Source organism: Ursus maritimus, unplaced genomic scaffold (assembly GCF_017311325.1).
Source record: "Ursus maritimus isolate PB19 unplaced genomic scaffold, ASM1731132v1 scaffold_4, whole genome shotgun sequence".
NCBI lineage: Eukaryota > Metazoa > Chordata > Mammalia > Carnivora > Ursidae > Ursus > Ursus maritimus.
The window spans coordinates 44,847,899-44,864,840 of record NW_024426552.1 but is presented as its reverse complement, the minus strand read 5'-3'; the positions used below and the strand labels follow the sequence as shown (position 1 = coordinate 44,864,840).

General features: G+C 39.5%; 1 protein-coding gene across 2 annotated transcripts in view; it reads left to right on the top strand.

Moving 5' to 3' along the window:
• Nucleotides 1-359: 359 nt before the first annotated feature.
• Nucleotides 360-16,942, top strand: part of DCBLD2 (discoidin, CUB and LCCL domain containing 2) — an 80,101-nt gene continuing 63,518 nt past the window's right edge. The window contains exons 1-2 of one of the 2 annotated variants that reach the window (XM_040621140.1): nucleotides 360-932; nucleotides 16,517-16,744. In XM_040621140.1, the coding sequence (XP_040477074.1) occupies nucleotides 725-932; nucleotides 16,517-16,744 (436 nt within the window). In that variant the 5' untranslated portion in view covers nucleotides 360-724. Of the gene's footprint in view, nucleotides 933-8,278; nucleotides 8,415-16,516; nucleotides 16,745-16,942 lie in introns of those variants that run through there. The other variant, XM_008702039.2, reaches the window with a different exon arrangement.

The window sequence follows — 16,942 nt, the reverse complement described above, 5'->3', positions numbered from 1 at the left end:
GGAGCAAGGCGCGCGGGATGGGGGAAGTCCCGGAAGTCATTGACCAGAGCAAGCGGCCGCCTCAGCGAGATCTGCTTGGGCTGAGGTCCCAACAATAACAGGCGCGCGGGCCGGGCGGGGCTGCCGGGGGCCCGAGCTTGGGGGCGGAACCCGGATTGGGAGAGGCGGGTGGGACGCTTTCCTAAAGCTGCAGGGGATTGGAGGAGAGAGATGAGGGGCGGTTGAGCTCAAGGAGTGGGCCGGGGAGCTAACGGGCCGACCGAGGAGAGAGCGTGTTGATTGGAAGGCGCTGAGGGAGACGGACCGGAGCCAACTGCGGATTGGCCGTGAAGGGCCGAGGAGGCGTGGTCAGTGCGCGCCAGAGGGAGCGCGAGGGAGCGGGCGGCTCGCCTGCCTGCCAGCTAGCAGGAGCCCCGGGCGTGTGCTGCGAGCCGGGGTTGTGTGGAGGAACGCGGTGTGGGAGGCGCGTCCCCCAAGCTCCTCCGCAGCCGCCCTCAGCGGTTCGAGTACCCCACTTCCTTCCCTCCCTTTCCCTGCGCTCTGGTCTGGGGTCTCGGGACAGGGAGCGGAGGAAAAGAACCAAAGCCGAGGAGGCGAAAGCGGACCAAGGGGCAGAGAGGGTCCTGGCGCGGGGCGTAGCGCGCGCTGCCGAGCTCTCCCGCCGGAGCCGCTGCCTCCTCGCCCAGGGCGCTCGCACTATGCAGGCGGACTGCCGGCCACCGCGATGGGGAGCCGGGCGGTGGTGAGAGCCGGGCGCAGCCCTCACGGTCTTCGAGTCCGGGCCGCGGCCGCCGCCCCCGCCCGGGCCGCGCTCCCCCTCTCCCGCCCTCTCCCTCCCCGCTCCAACTCCTCCTCCTCCTTCCCCATGCCTCTGTTCCTCCTGCTCCTACTTATCCTGGTCCTGCTGCTAGAGGACGCCGGAGCCCAGCAAGGTGAGTGGTCCCCGGGGTGTGCGCGACGCGCGGAGTCCCTGGGGCGGCGGGGGCGCAGGGGGAGCCTCGGGGATGCCGGGTCTCCGGGACGTGACCTGAATCTGCAGATGTGCGGGGGAGGTGCGGTGCGCCCCGGTGCCTGGCCAGACCTGGCCCTGCACTCGGTGGGTTGAGTTGCAAAGGTGGGCTCTGCCTGTTGTCCCCCAAGTTGGCGCGGCTTTACTTTTTGACAAGGCCTTTGGTTTGTCTGAAAAGAGAGAAGTGAGAGCCTGCTATGAAGGCCTCCTTTTTGGTGTTGGATTCTTCTGGGGAAAATCTTTGGGAGGAAAAAGAGAAGTTTGGGAGGTGTGACCCCTAAAGTTAGGCTACACTGATGGCCAGAGTAGAAAGGCAAGATAATTAATAGCATCTTAAACCAATTAAAGGCAAGTGGCGATAATTATCGTCTTTTGTGAAAGTGCTCGGGTTCAAAACGGAATGACATTGATTCTGGTTAGCTTTGAGTCTTAGATTCAGGACATGCGCTTTATGATGCCTTACTATATTATTCCTATTGGTGGTCTGGATTGCCTGGGTCAGACGGTCTGACCCAAAGCAACATGCTGTGTTCCCAGATGGAGCATTCCGAGTTAAAAGGGTAAGCCCTTCCAGAAAGTGACAAAACTTTTTTCCATCCACAGTCCTTGAAATACCTATTTCAGAATTGAGCAAAACTGTTTATTGAATAATCATCATAATGGAAAGAGAATGCAGGGCTGATTTCTCCTCCGCCCTTTAGTACTATTTTCAGGCATTGAACCGCAATTTTTGAATCAGTTTGGCATCAGTTATTGAACACATTTTTTCCATTGCATTTTCTTCTTTATTGCAATGAGAAGGATATGGGTTGGATTGTTACTTATTGCTGGGAAGATTTTTATTTTAAGTTGATCTCCATGTTTAAGTCCAGCTGAAATGTTGCTCTCATGTGGATTTCAGTAAAGTGTGGAATCATGGCTATAAGCCTGTCATCATGAAGATGCTGAAACTTTGACAGGCATTTGGAAGTATAATCTAACAATAAAGAAAAATATATTTGGTAAACTGACCTCTTTTAGCTCTAGGCACATTTCTACATAGTGTAACTTTAGATGCTCAGCATTTAGGTTTTTAGTTAGATCCTCTTCTTAAATAAATTCTTAAACATCAGCACTTAATAAAGTGTGAAATCCTTCCCCCCACTGAAGTTTTAGAGTGTATGCTTGTATTTTCCTTCTAGTAGGAGAAACAAAAAACAACAAGAAGGCTTACATAAGGCCAGCACTAATTGGGACTTACTTTGTGGCAGGCACAGTTCTAAGTGATACACGTGTATTAAGTCAGTTAATCCTCACCACGCCCAGCTGAGATAGTTTTATCCCGTTTCAAACATAAGAGAGCTGAGACACAAAAAAATAAGGTACCTTGATACAGAAAGGAATGTAACTGCATAAGCAGAATACTCTGTTTTGCTTATTTCTAGACTGAGAGTGTTTATATCATGTTTTTTAAAAAAATCTTTGAATAGTATAGAATCAGTTGTATGTCTCCCCACATGAGGCAGTTGCCTTAATATTCAGAATTTCTCGAACCTGGCCTAATTAATACAACATTACCTTATTTTCTTTCAAGGTGTAATTTCAGTTTTTAGCACAGCATTTTAACAAATAATGTTTCTCTTTCCCGGTGATGTCTTATATAAACAGTGTAGATTAACCCAAATAGAAATGATGGTGGTAATTTAAAAGACCTCTGATCTCTAGTTCTTTTAAGTTGATTAAATTTTGTGATTGGGTAAAATTGGGTAATTTCTTTGTACCTCAGTTTTCTACATCAGTGATAAGAGAATACATACCTATTTCATAGCCTAACAAAAATGAAATGATAGTACATAGGAGTGTTGTAAATGGAAAAGCATAATATAGCTAAAGGTGATTATCATTATTAATTTTGAGTTTATGAAGTTGATGAAGAACGAGTTAGGTATATATCATTGGAAACTCAGGAATTGTGTGAAATTTCAATTCCCTAATTTTTAAAAATTACATTTTTTACTCAAAGGACCCTGATGCAGTTTGTGGTGAAAGTGCTTTTAAGCCAGTCTTAACTAATCCAACAGACCTGTTTCGGGGTCCACCGGTATTCCCTCACATAAGCTGAAAAGAAGTCTAATTTCAAAATGGGAAGCAGTGTTTTAAAACACCTATAGAATTTTTAATAATGGGAATGTCTACATATTGTGTTAAGTGACAAACTGGAGTTTTTACTCTAAGAAATCTTAGGGAGAAGACTGAAAAGAAATAATAAAATAGTAGTAGTCTTTTGGCGGTAGAGTTGTGGGTAATTTCTGTATGCTTTTCCAAATTTTTTGCAGTTAACATACAGTCAAAATATAAGCAGTGAAAAAATGTTTTGTGATACTTAGATTTTTCTTTCTTTAGCCAGTCTAGGTAGAAATGTGTTTAATGTATATTTTGAAGGAGAACCGTGCTTCAGGAATTTTAAAAAATCTTTCGGACATCATTTTGAAGTAGAAGATGTTACTCTTATTCCAATTACAGTTGACCCTCGATCAGCACAGGTTTGAACTGTGCAGATCCATTTGTATGTGCTGATTTTTTTCCCCAATAAATATATCAGAAATTTTTTTGAGATTTGCAACAATTTGAAAAAATTCACAGAGGAACTGCATAGCCTAGAAATATTTTAAAAACATTGAAAAAGATATTATTAAAAGAATACAGTATATAATACCAGTAACGTACAGAATACGTGTTAATTGACTGTTTATGTTATCTGCAAGACTGGTCACGCTTCTGGTCGGCAGTAAGCTAGTAAAGTTTTGGGGGAGTCTCATGTTATAGATGGATTTTTAACTATGCACGGGGAAGTCAGCACCCTTAACCCCTGCGTTGTTCAAGGGTCAGCTGTAATGCTGTATACATAGCTATTCCCGAGCAGATTTTCTGCTGACAGAGTGATTTTTCTTGTCATTTGGCTCAGAATAAAATTTTATCATTGGTTTGGAAATTTGTCAGCCTTTCATAGCAGGGATGTATTTTAACCAATATTATTTCGTTTACTTATAAATAGATTGTATTTCTTCACATTTAATTGTGCTATGCTGGTGTTTTAGATAAAGCTTATATTTTTGTATTTTTAAGTTCTAAGTTTGATGTTGAGTTCATCTTCAAAATCTTTTTATTGTTGAAAGCATTGTTTTCTGTAACATGTCTGAAAAACTTAAATTGGTGAAATTTATCATGCTGATTACATATTTGCTACTGTAATAAATGTATTTAATAGGAAGTTGAGAGTGTACTATGAATGGTTCTGTGTCCCTGATTTACATTTTGACTAGAAATTTGTGTCCCCTCAGGAGCTCAGCTTCCTAGTTCATGTCCGGGAGGGCTTGGCTACCTTCTGGGTTAGATGATTATTTGAATGTGGTAAAATATCGGGGAATTAATTTTTACAATTTATTAAGACTGACTTGTTTATGCCTATTAATATGAAATATTTGTGAAGGTATTGATTTTTATTTGCTAATCTATGAAACAAGTCAAGTTCATTCTTAATCATTCAATTTCACAGTGATGTCATAACTACCGTGTGGGGAAAAAATTGTTTTCTGTCAAGTAATGTCTTTGTATGGTTGTGATGCAAGTAAATAGTTTTTCAACAATATTTGTATTGTCAGAAATGAACACATCTCCCTCAGTGAACATTTGTAATTATTTCTAATGTCGACATTAGGTTAATTTAGAATTTTCCCTTGTCTTTTCTTGGCCCGATAAAACATTAGGCCTCTTATGTGTAGTTTTGTTCAGAGGCAAAAATCAAAGCGTCCTTTTCCTGCTATATTTCTGATTGATTTTGCCCAGTGAAAATGAGAAATACAACATAAATTCCACACGTGCTAATGATTAGGTTTAAAATCCACATTTTTAAACTTGAAAATGAAAAATTGGTCAATATAATTATTGGAAAATTAGAGGTCATTGATTTTAGGTAGATTTCGCAATGTGATAGGCAAAGCGAAAATATTTCCCACTGGAGATGGTTAATAATTCTGTTGAAATAGCTGAGCTTCATTCTGGAAGACCAACATAAAAACAAACAAGCAAAAAAACCCCTCAAGATGGTGAACTCAGTATAAGTGAAAGTACCAGTGCTGCCGTGAAAGTGACAAATGAATTAATTTCTAAAAAGAAATCATGAGATTATAGTAAGATGAGGAAAGACTACAGTCATATAGAGGCGGTTTTAAGTTTAGGATTATACTTTACAAAATGAACCTAGGATGTGAAAGCTCAGGTGGTAGTATTGGGCATTAATTGAATGCATGCAAATAGTTTCTATTTGAACTTCTTTGATTAGTTGGAAGGATGTGGAATGATATAAAATTAATAGGATCAGGAAAAGCTTCATATAGTGAAATGTGATTGTTGAAATATGAAGTGAGACAACTTGGCAGTTTTTCTTGTGTGGTTCATGGATTCAGTTTACTTTGTAACAACCTTACCATGGCCTTTCCACTTTATTTTTTAAATACAGATAATTATAGTTGTTCAGAACCAAAAACTTAATTGATAATTATCCACAGTTCTACCTCCAATCTATTATGATTTTTATGCTTTTTCCTGTTCCACATTCACACACCTATGTAATAATCTTACATCGTTGTAATTTTAATCGTGTTGTGTTATGTTCTGTAGACATTGTGTTAAAATTAATTGTGTATTGTGTAGGCTAATTTAAGACACGCAAACACTTAAAAATACAAAAAAATTCAAAATGTAAAAATTCATCACAAGACGTTATGAAGTAATTATTGTTCAGAATTGCTATTACAGTATTTTCTTTAGTCCATTTGATTAAATTCTTTATTTAGGGTGTGATCTTTAAGAAGGTATTTCAATTCGAAATATTAGCTTAGAAAACCTACGTAATGCTAATTTCCCAGATCATTATGTGGATTAAATCAGTGTAATCCATGAGGACAGAAAATACAGACATTCAAATAAACGAATATTTAATGAATGCCAGTGTCCGCTAAAGCAGATGGGATAATTGGGTGATCTTAAAAGTCTGCTAAAACATTACCTATTAGATCAGCCTGCACTCCGAAGCATACGTAGTTGGAAGAAAAATGTTGATTAGCTACTTGAATTATGGGGAAGACCCCCAAGGTGCAGGCTCCCTTAACTGCTTTCTGAGAGTGGACCAAGTTTCTTGCAGGGCTTTTGTTGAGTTGGGTGCGTGGCAGTGTGCAGTCAAAACTGAATTGCTTGGTTGATCAAAGAAAAGATATTGGTACTCCTTATCATCCTCTCATTAAGCACTTGCAGCATGAAGCAGTACCAACTCTGAGCTCCCACGCATGTGTGCACACATGTCAGTACAGTCCTGAGACATTTAGGAGAAGAGTAAAACTTTGTAATTGTCTTCAGAGAACCTACAGTCTAGTTGGGGAAAAATTGTCTTTAAGTTGAATTATATATAAAAATAAGCCAGGGAGGTTGCATATTGCTGTGGGTTTGAAGGGAAGAAGAGCCTACAGTGCCGAAGGAAGTAGGAGAAGCCTTGCTGATAAAGTGGTTTTAACGGAGTGAGCTTTGAAGGACTGGTAGGTTCATAGTCCACCTTGAGAAGTGAAGATCACAACAACAGAACAGCAAGGAGTCGGGAAAGCATGGGAGTGTAAAAGCCTGTCTTGGTGCAATGAGTAGCAAGACTCTGAGCCTCTGATCCTGGCTTCCTGCTTCCTTCTTGAGTCCCATGCCTTGTTCCTGCCTAATAATTGGGGGCAGATATTGGCTGGTTGGTTACTGCTCGCCGTGGCTCTTAAGCACCGGGGTTCTGCCTTCCTGGAGCAGTGTGGCTGGCAGCCTCTTGATCACCTGTACGAGACAGTCCTAACTCCTCTGCGTATTATCCCTGTGATTTTGTCACAGTCTGGTCTCTCCCTTCCACTCTAGCTTAATCTCATACCAGCGTCCCTTAACTTTTATCTGTAGTTCATGTGTAAGCCTGAGCTACTTTTTATTGCTCTTAAGTATAATTTCATGGCTTTGTTTGTTTGTTGTTTTGCCTTGTTCCCTATAGTGACTTTACATATGCTATTTTCTCTACTTAGAAAGGGGGGCTCTTTCTTTCTTTCTTCGCTTGGTAAACTCCTCACCTTCCTTCAAAACCTTTCTTGGGTATTATCCCTGAGAAGAGTTCTTTAACCATCACCACACACTCATCTCCAGACAGGACTTTTCAGTTACTTATTTTCATTCATTAATCGCACTGAATGTAAGATATTTATTTGTCCTGCCAGAACGTCATACTCATTTTCTTATTTCTAATACTTATCATGATGTCTGTCATTCAAAAAATAAGAAGAATCCATTTCTGGAGTGCGTCTGCCGCTCCAGCTACATGATTTGATGTTAGTCTCTGGGCGTCTGCACACCCTTCATGCTGTTGTCGGTTGTCTCCTCCCCACAGTTAACAGTCCGAGCCTGGGCTTCTCAGTCTGTTGAGAGTGGAGCCCCCTCTTGAACCTTGCTACCTATTTGCTCAGGGCCTCACATTCCGCCTAGTGTTTCCCAGCTGCCCTCTGTCTGGGAGCTAGACTTCTTTGCTCCCTTGGTGAGAGGAGTCTTTCCACTAGAACTCTGCACATGGCCATGGTTACTTCTTAGAAAACACCACTGTGCCCATGTTGTCAGATAGGTCATCTTTAAGAACAGTTAACAGCCTAAGTCAGTGTCAGCAAGTTTTTTGCGCTCCTTTGCCCTGTCTTTCAAACTCTGATTTGAGTGGTCACCTCTTGCATTGCCAGAGTCCCCCCAGTTGTGGTTCTAGTAGTTGCCTGCCTCCTTCTTCTTTCACTACCCCCTATTCCTGGAGAATGTTCAGGTAGTTTCAGTAATCTGGTGTCAGAGGAAGGTAATGAGAAATGAAGGCTAGAAAAGTCAGTGGAGGAAAGATGGAAAGTGGAAAAGATTCTGGAGGACTTTCCACTGGGGGGCAGACAGGAGTTTGTACCTGAAGTATTAGCAAGACATCATCCGTAGGTTCCTCTGCCTTCACCCGGTCCATTTGTCTACCTCTAGGTTCACTGTCTCATCCCAGCCTCCCAGGTCCCTCAGCTCTTTGATGCTCTTCCCCTTGTCCTTGACAGATCCCAGATGTGGCTCATGTGCCAGTCCACTCTGTCTTCTCTGATTCTGGATAGCTTAAGGTTACTGGAGAAAGTCATGTGGCCGTTGTGACTAGATCTACCACAAGCAAGACTAATCAGATCTCCAGTGGGGCTTACTGCTCAGCAGGAGTGTTGCAACTGCCCCACTTTGTAGAGCTGAACTCCTGCCCTGCTTCGCATCCCTGCACAGAACTGCCTCCTGCCTCCTTTCCTTCTTGCCGAAACCATCTCTTCCACTTGTCCAGAACACTGCTTCATCAGGGAATGTAAGTTATATTTCAGTATAATTCAAACTTGAATGGCATGTTTTACTCTGTAGCTGGAGTCATGCTCAAAATACCACTGGCTCTTGTGCATCTTTCTTCTCAGCTGTTTGCTTTCCAGGTACCTTATATCTGCCTTTTTCAGGGATGAACTTTCTAACAAGTAGACTACATCTGTGCTGTACTTTTTCTTAGTGTCTGGCGCACAGCGAATACTTGTTAAATGCTGATTTCCTTGCAGCCTGGTCTCTGCTCTACTGCAAGTATCATTTAAACTGTCAGGTTTTTCCCTTTTTGGTTTTGGCTTGTGTTTACTTTGAAAAACCTGAGCACTTTCTTTGTCTTCACTATTTCATACTTTCTTTGATGGACTGTGAAAGTACAGAGACTTTGGAGTCAGACACACCTGGATTTAAATATTAGGCATATCGACCAAGGATATCTCCTTAACACTCTTACTGTTTTAAAATATAGAACTCACCTCTCTTTGTAGAATTGAAGGCTGGGATCAAATCTGTTTGGGTAGTCAGTACATTTTTGTTGAGTGGGTGAATCAGTATGAGCAGAGGTGATTAATATGGAAGTAGATACAGGTTTGAGGATTAGGAGAAAGGTTGGAGACTTCGTGGTAACAGAAGTCAGAGGAGGGAGATATCCCTGGTAGAATACACAGAATGGGAGAAGACTGAAGAGCAGCATCAGCAGTCCACAAAGACGCTTGTGAAGTTGCAGTTAGTTCAAAGAACTGAGCCAGGGAAGAAGAATTTTAAGAAGGAGGGAGGTAAGATACGAAGAAAGGAAGGAAGAAAGATGGGAGGGAAGGAAGGGTCAGCAAAGCCAGATAATATGGAAAGGTCACAAATGATAAGGATGGAAAAGTATCCATGGACTTTTGGCAGCTTGGAAACTGGCTGCTTTAGTGAATAGTTTCATTGGTGAGGTAGGTCTGCATGTCCTAGGGCTGCCATAACAAATTACCACAAATTTAGGTGGCTTAAAATGATAGAACTTTACTGTCTTACAGTTCTGGAGGCTAGAATTCTGAAATTGGGGTATCAGCAGGGCCATACTCTCTGTCGGAAGATGCTGGGGGAGGATATTTCCTTGCCTCTTCCTAGCTTCTGGCAGTTGTAATCTTCAGAGTTCTTTGCGTCATTCCAACCTCTGCCTCTGTAACATAGTGTCCTTGCTGTGTCTATCTCTGTCCAGATTTTCCTCTTTTTATAAGGAGTCCAGTCATTGGATTAGGGTCTGCCTTAGCCCAGTATGACCTCATTTTAACTTGATGACATCTACTAAGACCTTGTTTTCAGATAAGGTTATATGCATTGGCACCAGAAATTAGGACTTAAACATATCTTTTTGGAAGGGACAAAATCCAACCTGTAGCAGTTTGGAAGCTGAAGTGCAGTGCCGTGAAACTTAGAACAGGAGGCAAAGAAGATGTCAATTATGGAGAGTAGAAGAAATTTCTCTGTGAAAGAAAGGGAAAGTGAGCAAGAAGATGGTAGATATCGGGGGACACTGGTAGAAAGAGTTTTTTGTGGTATTTTGTTGTTGCTCTTATTGTTAGTGTTTATGATTTGTTGAAGTGCAAAATCTAGGCTGTACTGTAGAGCTATTTTACTGATTATAATTTGCAAAAGAGGCAAAATTATACCTGCCTTGCAAATATAAAATGAACACATGTCAAAGATTTTATTCAATCCATTCATTAATGAGGAAACCAGTAAGATGTTAAATCATGTCCAGAGAATATTTGAGAAACTAGGTGTTTATAATCTTAGGATATGATTGCTAGATTAGATGGCCAAATCTGGTTAATGGACCAATAGGGTCATAAACAGTAACCTTTGGGATTATCTTTTCAACTGTACAGAAATGATCTGCATTTCTATCAGACAACAATCTATACGTTAACATGTAACAAAAACTGGGACTATTAAGCAGTGATAAATAGTAAATCCAACTAACTATTTTGCCCTAAAATCCTTAGGCAGCTTTTGGATTCTGTCACATTTAAAAGATGTGCTGTTCGCTCGCTCTTTCTTTCTTTCTTTCTTTCTTTCTTTCTTTCTTTCTTAACCAATTTCCAAGTGTAATATTTTTTCTGACATATTTATTAGAATCTGTGGAGATAGAGAGGGGGATCTGAAAACCTTTAGTTAGCCCTTAGGTTATTGTAATGTTAACTAAATCTGAGAACCACTGAATAAGAGAATACTGAGTGGCTTTGAGTGCCCATCGGAGACTGGAACCCATAACTCTAATGACACCTATCCCCCTGGACTTTGTGATTTTTTTTTTTTCTTCTTAGTAGTGCTCAGCCCCTTAGCAAAGAGAGATCACATGATCCATAATTGAGGGTTTAGCAGGCAGATACTCAGGAAGGACACAGTGGCTAGGAAGTAAAGGTATTAGGAAGAGATAGTTAATACTGGATGTGAGATCCAGGCTGGGTAGGGAAAGACATGAGGCCAGGACAAGATTAACAGATGAGGAGAAAAGAGAGAAATCAAGTTCTCAGAAAGTTATGTGGGTTTAAGAGAGCTGAAAGGTCAGGAGACTGACCAACAGAGTGAGACTTTCAAGTTTTTGAGTTTTCACAGGTGGATGGGAGAGTTTCTAACAATGGCAAAAAATAAAGTCCAGGTTGTGCTCCTGAGAGAGTTACTGAAGAAAGTAGAGGTCATCAGGGAGAAGATGAGTGAGAATTACTTTCTCATAGATTTATACTTTTCACAAGACACTGCACTTGAAACTTTAAAGCTGATGTAAATTTCCATTGAAACGTTGTTCTGTTACTTTAGATTGTGGCCAAATGCCCCGTATATACATATGACAGACAAAAGCTTTTCTGGTGTTTTAGGACTGTACTAGGACCCTCAAAGAGTGTTTATTGAGCACATTATTATATGTAGGTTAGGCCCTCAATACTAGGTGTTTTCATAGAATATCTCATTTAATTTTTACCCTGTGTGTTTGAATTGTTGGTAACCCATTTTACAAAGCTGAGGATTAGCAGCAATAAATAGCTTTCTGAAGGTCACAGTGATGGTGGATATAGGGCATTTAAATTCATTCTGTGACTCCAGAGCTCATTGACTTAACTACTATGAGCCTGGGTGGCTCAGTCCTTAAGCATCTGCCTTCAGGTTAGGTCATGATCCCAGAGTGCTGGGATCGAGCCCCACCTTGGGCTCCTGGCTTGGTGGGAAGCCTGCTTCTCCCTCTCCCACTCCCCCTACTTGTGTTCCCTCTCTCACTGTCTCTCTCTGTCAAATAAATAAATAAAATCTTTAAAAGAATATTAAAAAAATAAAGATCTTCATTGTAGCCTGATGAAATAGGATGTATTAGTTAATTCTTGCAAGTTATTCCTTTGAGTGCTTTTCTACTCTAAATGCCTTTTTCCCCCAGTTGATTTATTCTAAGATCTCACAGATGCATTATAAGATGTGACAGAAATGACACTTAGGGGAAGTATAGTCAGACTCACCTGTTGACAGTGATAAAAAAAAAATCCTTGAAAGCTCACTGCAAAAATATAAACTGTTCAGAGTTTATAATGATTGTAATGAAAGTTACATTGCTCTACATTTGTGGCATATTTGTACATTTGTGTTTGGTATTGTTGAAGTATTTTTAGAAGTCACGCAGTGTTTATAGTAATACAGTTCAATCATTAAGATAATTTATATTACGTATTAGTAATATGACTAAAATGGGGTGGCTGAAGGGTCACAGGTAATCAGTATCACCAGTATGTATTTATTAAAAAAACAAACACTTAATTTGAAGCTTAGAGCAGCCTAAAATAAGAATATGTTCTTTGTTGTATTAATTCATTGTTATTTAAATGTTTAATGTTCTGTTTTCTCTAAGGATAAGTAGTTTAAAAAAAATTATTTTCTTGGAAAAATACCAAAATTTGTATCTGGCTTAACACATCTGACCTTAGACTCTTAGGAGGAAATGAACACATGTTCTATGAGTAATCCCCTAGATAAATCGGCAGGCGAGCAAAGGAGCAGTAAGATCAAATTCCAGTGTTTCTTCTCCACTGAATAAAAACTGAAATTCAAAAATTACATTAACAGGCTCCTGTCCTTTATGGTTAGTTATACTTTGGTGGAGACCATCTAGAGGAGGAGGAGAAGGTGACAGTGATGGTGGTGGTGATGGAGTTGGAGAAGGAGAAAGATTTGGTGATGTGGGAGTTACTGGTGAGGGCTCATGGGTTGGTCCTAGGATAACCATCGTGAAAGTTGTTTTTCCTGTCGTAGTTATACTGTATTTGTCAATTCTGCCTTGTGAAAATGAATAACAGTAGGTGTTGTTGCCTGGTCACAGGTCATTATTCTTTCCAGGATCCAAAGCTAAGCAGAAAATTTGGAGACTTACTCCTGACCCTATTAGCACCCTTTTTCAGACCCTAATTTTAAGAACTCTTGACCCAGAAAAAAAATTATTCCAGGACTGTAAGACTAATAAAAAGGACATTTTCTTTCCTTTAACTTCCATTTACTTGTTTTAAAAATTGGGAAGTGATGGGGCGCCTGGGTGACTCAGTCGTTAAGCGTCTGCCTTTGGCTCAGGACGTGATCCCAGTGGTCTGGGATCGAGCCCCACATCAGGCTCCTCCGCTGGAAGCCTGCTTCTTCCTCTCCCACCCCCCGAGCTGTGTTCCCTCTCTCGCTGGCTGTCTCTATCTCTGTCAAATAAGTAAATAAAATCTTAAAAAAAAAATTGGGAAGTGAGACTTAAACTCTTTAGTATAATTGCTGACCATGGGAGGAAAGTATTCCTTAGGTGGTACCTTCAGTGGACAGAACAGCATATCCTTCAGGCCAAACGAAACCTGCCCAGGAACTCCCGCAGATCTTCTGAGATGTCCTGGCCTTTGCTCTAGGTCAGCCTTCTCAGCCCCAGTACTATTGAGTTTAAGATCGATCGTTCTTTGTTCTGGGGGCTGTCCTGTGCGCAGTGTAGGATGTGTAGCAGCATTCCTGGCTTCCGCCCACCAGATGCCAGTATCAGCCCACCCCCTCAGTTGTGACAGACAACCAAAAATATCTCCAGACATTGCCAAATGGGAGGTAAAATTGCTCTCATGGGAGCTTCTGTGTCTCCCCCATTTGAGCGCCACTATCTAAGTATTAGGTGATTAGCTGATAAAGAATTTTTTCCAGATTTTACTTTTACTTTTAAATACTTTGTCATTTTAAGTATTGGTACAGAATAGGATTTGCTTTTAATAACTGAAAAACTGGAAGCACATTTTCTAAGTTCAGGGTAAAAGTGAGGACAAGGTCTTCTTTGAGAGTTCAACATTATGACCTTTGGATGCCTACTACGGTGTTTTCCAGATTGCTGGTGGGGACTCTTTAGTGGGTTGGGATTATACATGCAGGAGTGTATAGGATCACAGTGTAAAATGTATTTCTTACTTTGGAATAACTGAGAAAAACATTGGAAAACTGCTGGCCTAGTGATAACGTATAAACCCGGCCTTCCCTTTCGAACTGGAATATTCTAAACATATTCCTCATAGCAGTAGGTGTTTATCCAGGCCAGCTAATCTATTTATCTTGTCAGGTTAAACTTATAGTCTTGGAAGTATGAGACATTCAAACTTGTTCATTGTAGTAGTAGATTTGAGACTTTGTTTTAACTTTGGTTTCTGGTGCATATCATCTTTTTTGCTAGGGGGAGGAAGCTTTGAGCTCCATCACATATTTTAGAACATTCTTGGCACGTTACCTGTGGACTGTTCATGCCCTCCCCCTACACAAGATACTGAAAAAAAGACAGCTCCATTTTAATTGTTTTCTTCATCATGATGCATGCGAAAGTCCTATTTTTCATCAGTTAGTATTTATTTTGTTAACTTGTAGAAATTATGCTTTATGGAGGAAAGGGCAAGAAACATTTGTGTATTTATGGACAGTCAAACATAAATAAGAGCATAAAGACGTTTAAAAATTACTCCTAATACTGCTTGTACTCTTTTTGTAAAATTCATTTTAAAATGGCAACCTTAAGTTAAATAGTAGCCTGTGGGGAATACATTAGATGGGACAGTCTGCCATTACTAAGTCATGAATTCAGCTGTTAATAGGAAATTCTTGGCTTCCTGAAATCTATCAGCACTTCCAGCCACTTAAAAAGCTGCTTTAGTTTCTATTCACTAAAGAAAATACATTTATTTTTTGAGTTATATTATTTATTCAGTGGCTACTTTTCAAAGATTTAAACACTCCAGAAAGCACATTTTCATCTTTTCGTAAGAGAACATTTCAGACTAGTTTCATAATGTTAGAAACTTTGTCTTAGGGAATAGTTTTTTTTCTCTAAGGAAAAATTTTAATGATTATTCAAAAGTTATTTATATTACAATTCATTTATTTTCACAGTGAAGGTTTTTATATCCCTGTGTTTCTAATTTAAATTATATTCAGTAGAGATATTCAAGGTATTTTCATCATAGTTTCAGGGAAAATTTGAGTGTTTTTTTCCCCCTGAGTTGTATAACCTTTAAGTTTTATATTTGCAGAAGATCAGTAGGTGTATCACAAAAACCCACGTGTTTATTTCACGGTGCCTTTATATATTATTGAGTGGCTATGCCTAGTTTTTTTATGTGTAGAATGAAAGCAGGTGTGGAGATAGCTAAAGTTCAGTGTTGCTAAAAAGCTGAGCTTTCTAGGAGATGTTTGTTTAGGAAGCCAGATCGCTAGTACTGACCTTTAAAAGTGGGCCAACAATACTAGTAGGGATTTGAGAATAAAATTTCTTGATCAGAAAAGGTTATGAAGTATTGTCATCATAATGTAGGTAAACAGTTTTTCCTTAATTAAAGTGAGTCTTGAGACTGGTTTGAAATTACTTTTTCATTGGTTCATGTACAGTTCCTTATACATCCAATTAATAAATATTTTGCAACTATTTGCTAGATACTATAATAACTTCTTATTCACAGGCTTTTAAAGCTTTCATTCATTTGTTCTGGTAAATGGTATCAGCACTGCATCATTCTTAAAAATAATAAATCAATATAATAGAAAATCCTTTTATAGCTGTCTGTATCCATATTGACTTTAAAACTCAGCACTGTCACTTTTGATAATTTTTTTTGTGTAAGTACTGAACTATTCCAAAGGTGATTATAAATGGCTATTTTGAAGGAAAAAAATACTATCATTTTAGTACGATGTCTTCATCTTTGTTTTAGAAAGAGCTTCATTTGAATCCTATCGCTAAGGAATGCTACATGGTACAGTTGAAGCAGCAGCTGAAGCTTCTCAATATTGCATGCCCCTTCTAGGTGCTCAAACACCAAAATTTATCATAAAAGGAGGATGCAAATAATACTATGTTAAGTTCCCTGAGTTCCCACAGTGAAGGAATGCTGAAGCAGATAGTGCTGCTACCAAGATAAGAAGTTCATTTTTCTTAATCTTTACTAAGTCATTAAACTGTTATTTTTCTCTTGTCATTCTATAGGGGGAAAGTGAGGTTTTTGGAGAGGCACTACTAAAAAGTCAAATTTCAATAGAATGTAAAATTTAATTTCATTAAATATGGCTTTAATGCCTTCAAGAATGAATGCCTTGAAATCCTGTAATATGGTCAGTAATCTGCGCAACGTATAATGTGTGTTTAGATCTCCTCCTACTTGTCACAGATTTTAGAAGGCTTTGTGATAAATGAATGAAGCTGATCCCATACTTTTATTTTTATAGTTTACATTTATTTTGAACAATTACTGTGAATTGACACTCTTTTAAAGATTAAATTTATTATATGAATATAAATTTATTGCCAAGCTATGTTTACTTCTGTTTATTGAGATTGGAAAGCTCTTTGAACTCATAAGGGTAATCATTGATTATTTTGACTTTACCTGGCGGCTTTTGGTTCCTGTGAGTAGATATACTAAGAACTCTGCCATCCCTTTTATCTTGTGTAAAGGAAGTGTTGGTGGTATAAAACATCTGTCATACATATTTTAAAATTTTCACCAAAAAAAAAAATCCTTATTATTTGTAATGTTAAAGATGTAATAATAACTTATCGTTCTTTTAACTTTTTTTTTTTTTAAGGTGATGGATGTGGACATACTGTACTAGGCATTGAAAGTGGAACCCTCACGTCCATAAACTACCCACAGACCTATCCCAACAGCACCGTTTGCGAGTGGGAGATCCGCGTAAAGATGGGAGAGAGAGTGCGCATCAAATTTGGTGACTTTGACATTGAAGATTCTGACTCTTGTCACTTTAATTACTTGAGAATTTATAATGGCATTGGAGTTAGCAGAACTGAAATAGGTAGGAAATTTTCTTATAAATGTACATGTAATACATCACTGCCCTGAGTTTTAAAACTAAAGCAATTTTTGATACTTACATTAAATAACCAGGCTATATAGGATGATATGTAGGAAATTGTGTTGATGTGTGGGAATCTCAAATTTGAACCTTTTGGGAAGAGAAGATTCTTATCTGTTTATTTACTCTCCAAATAAG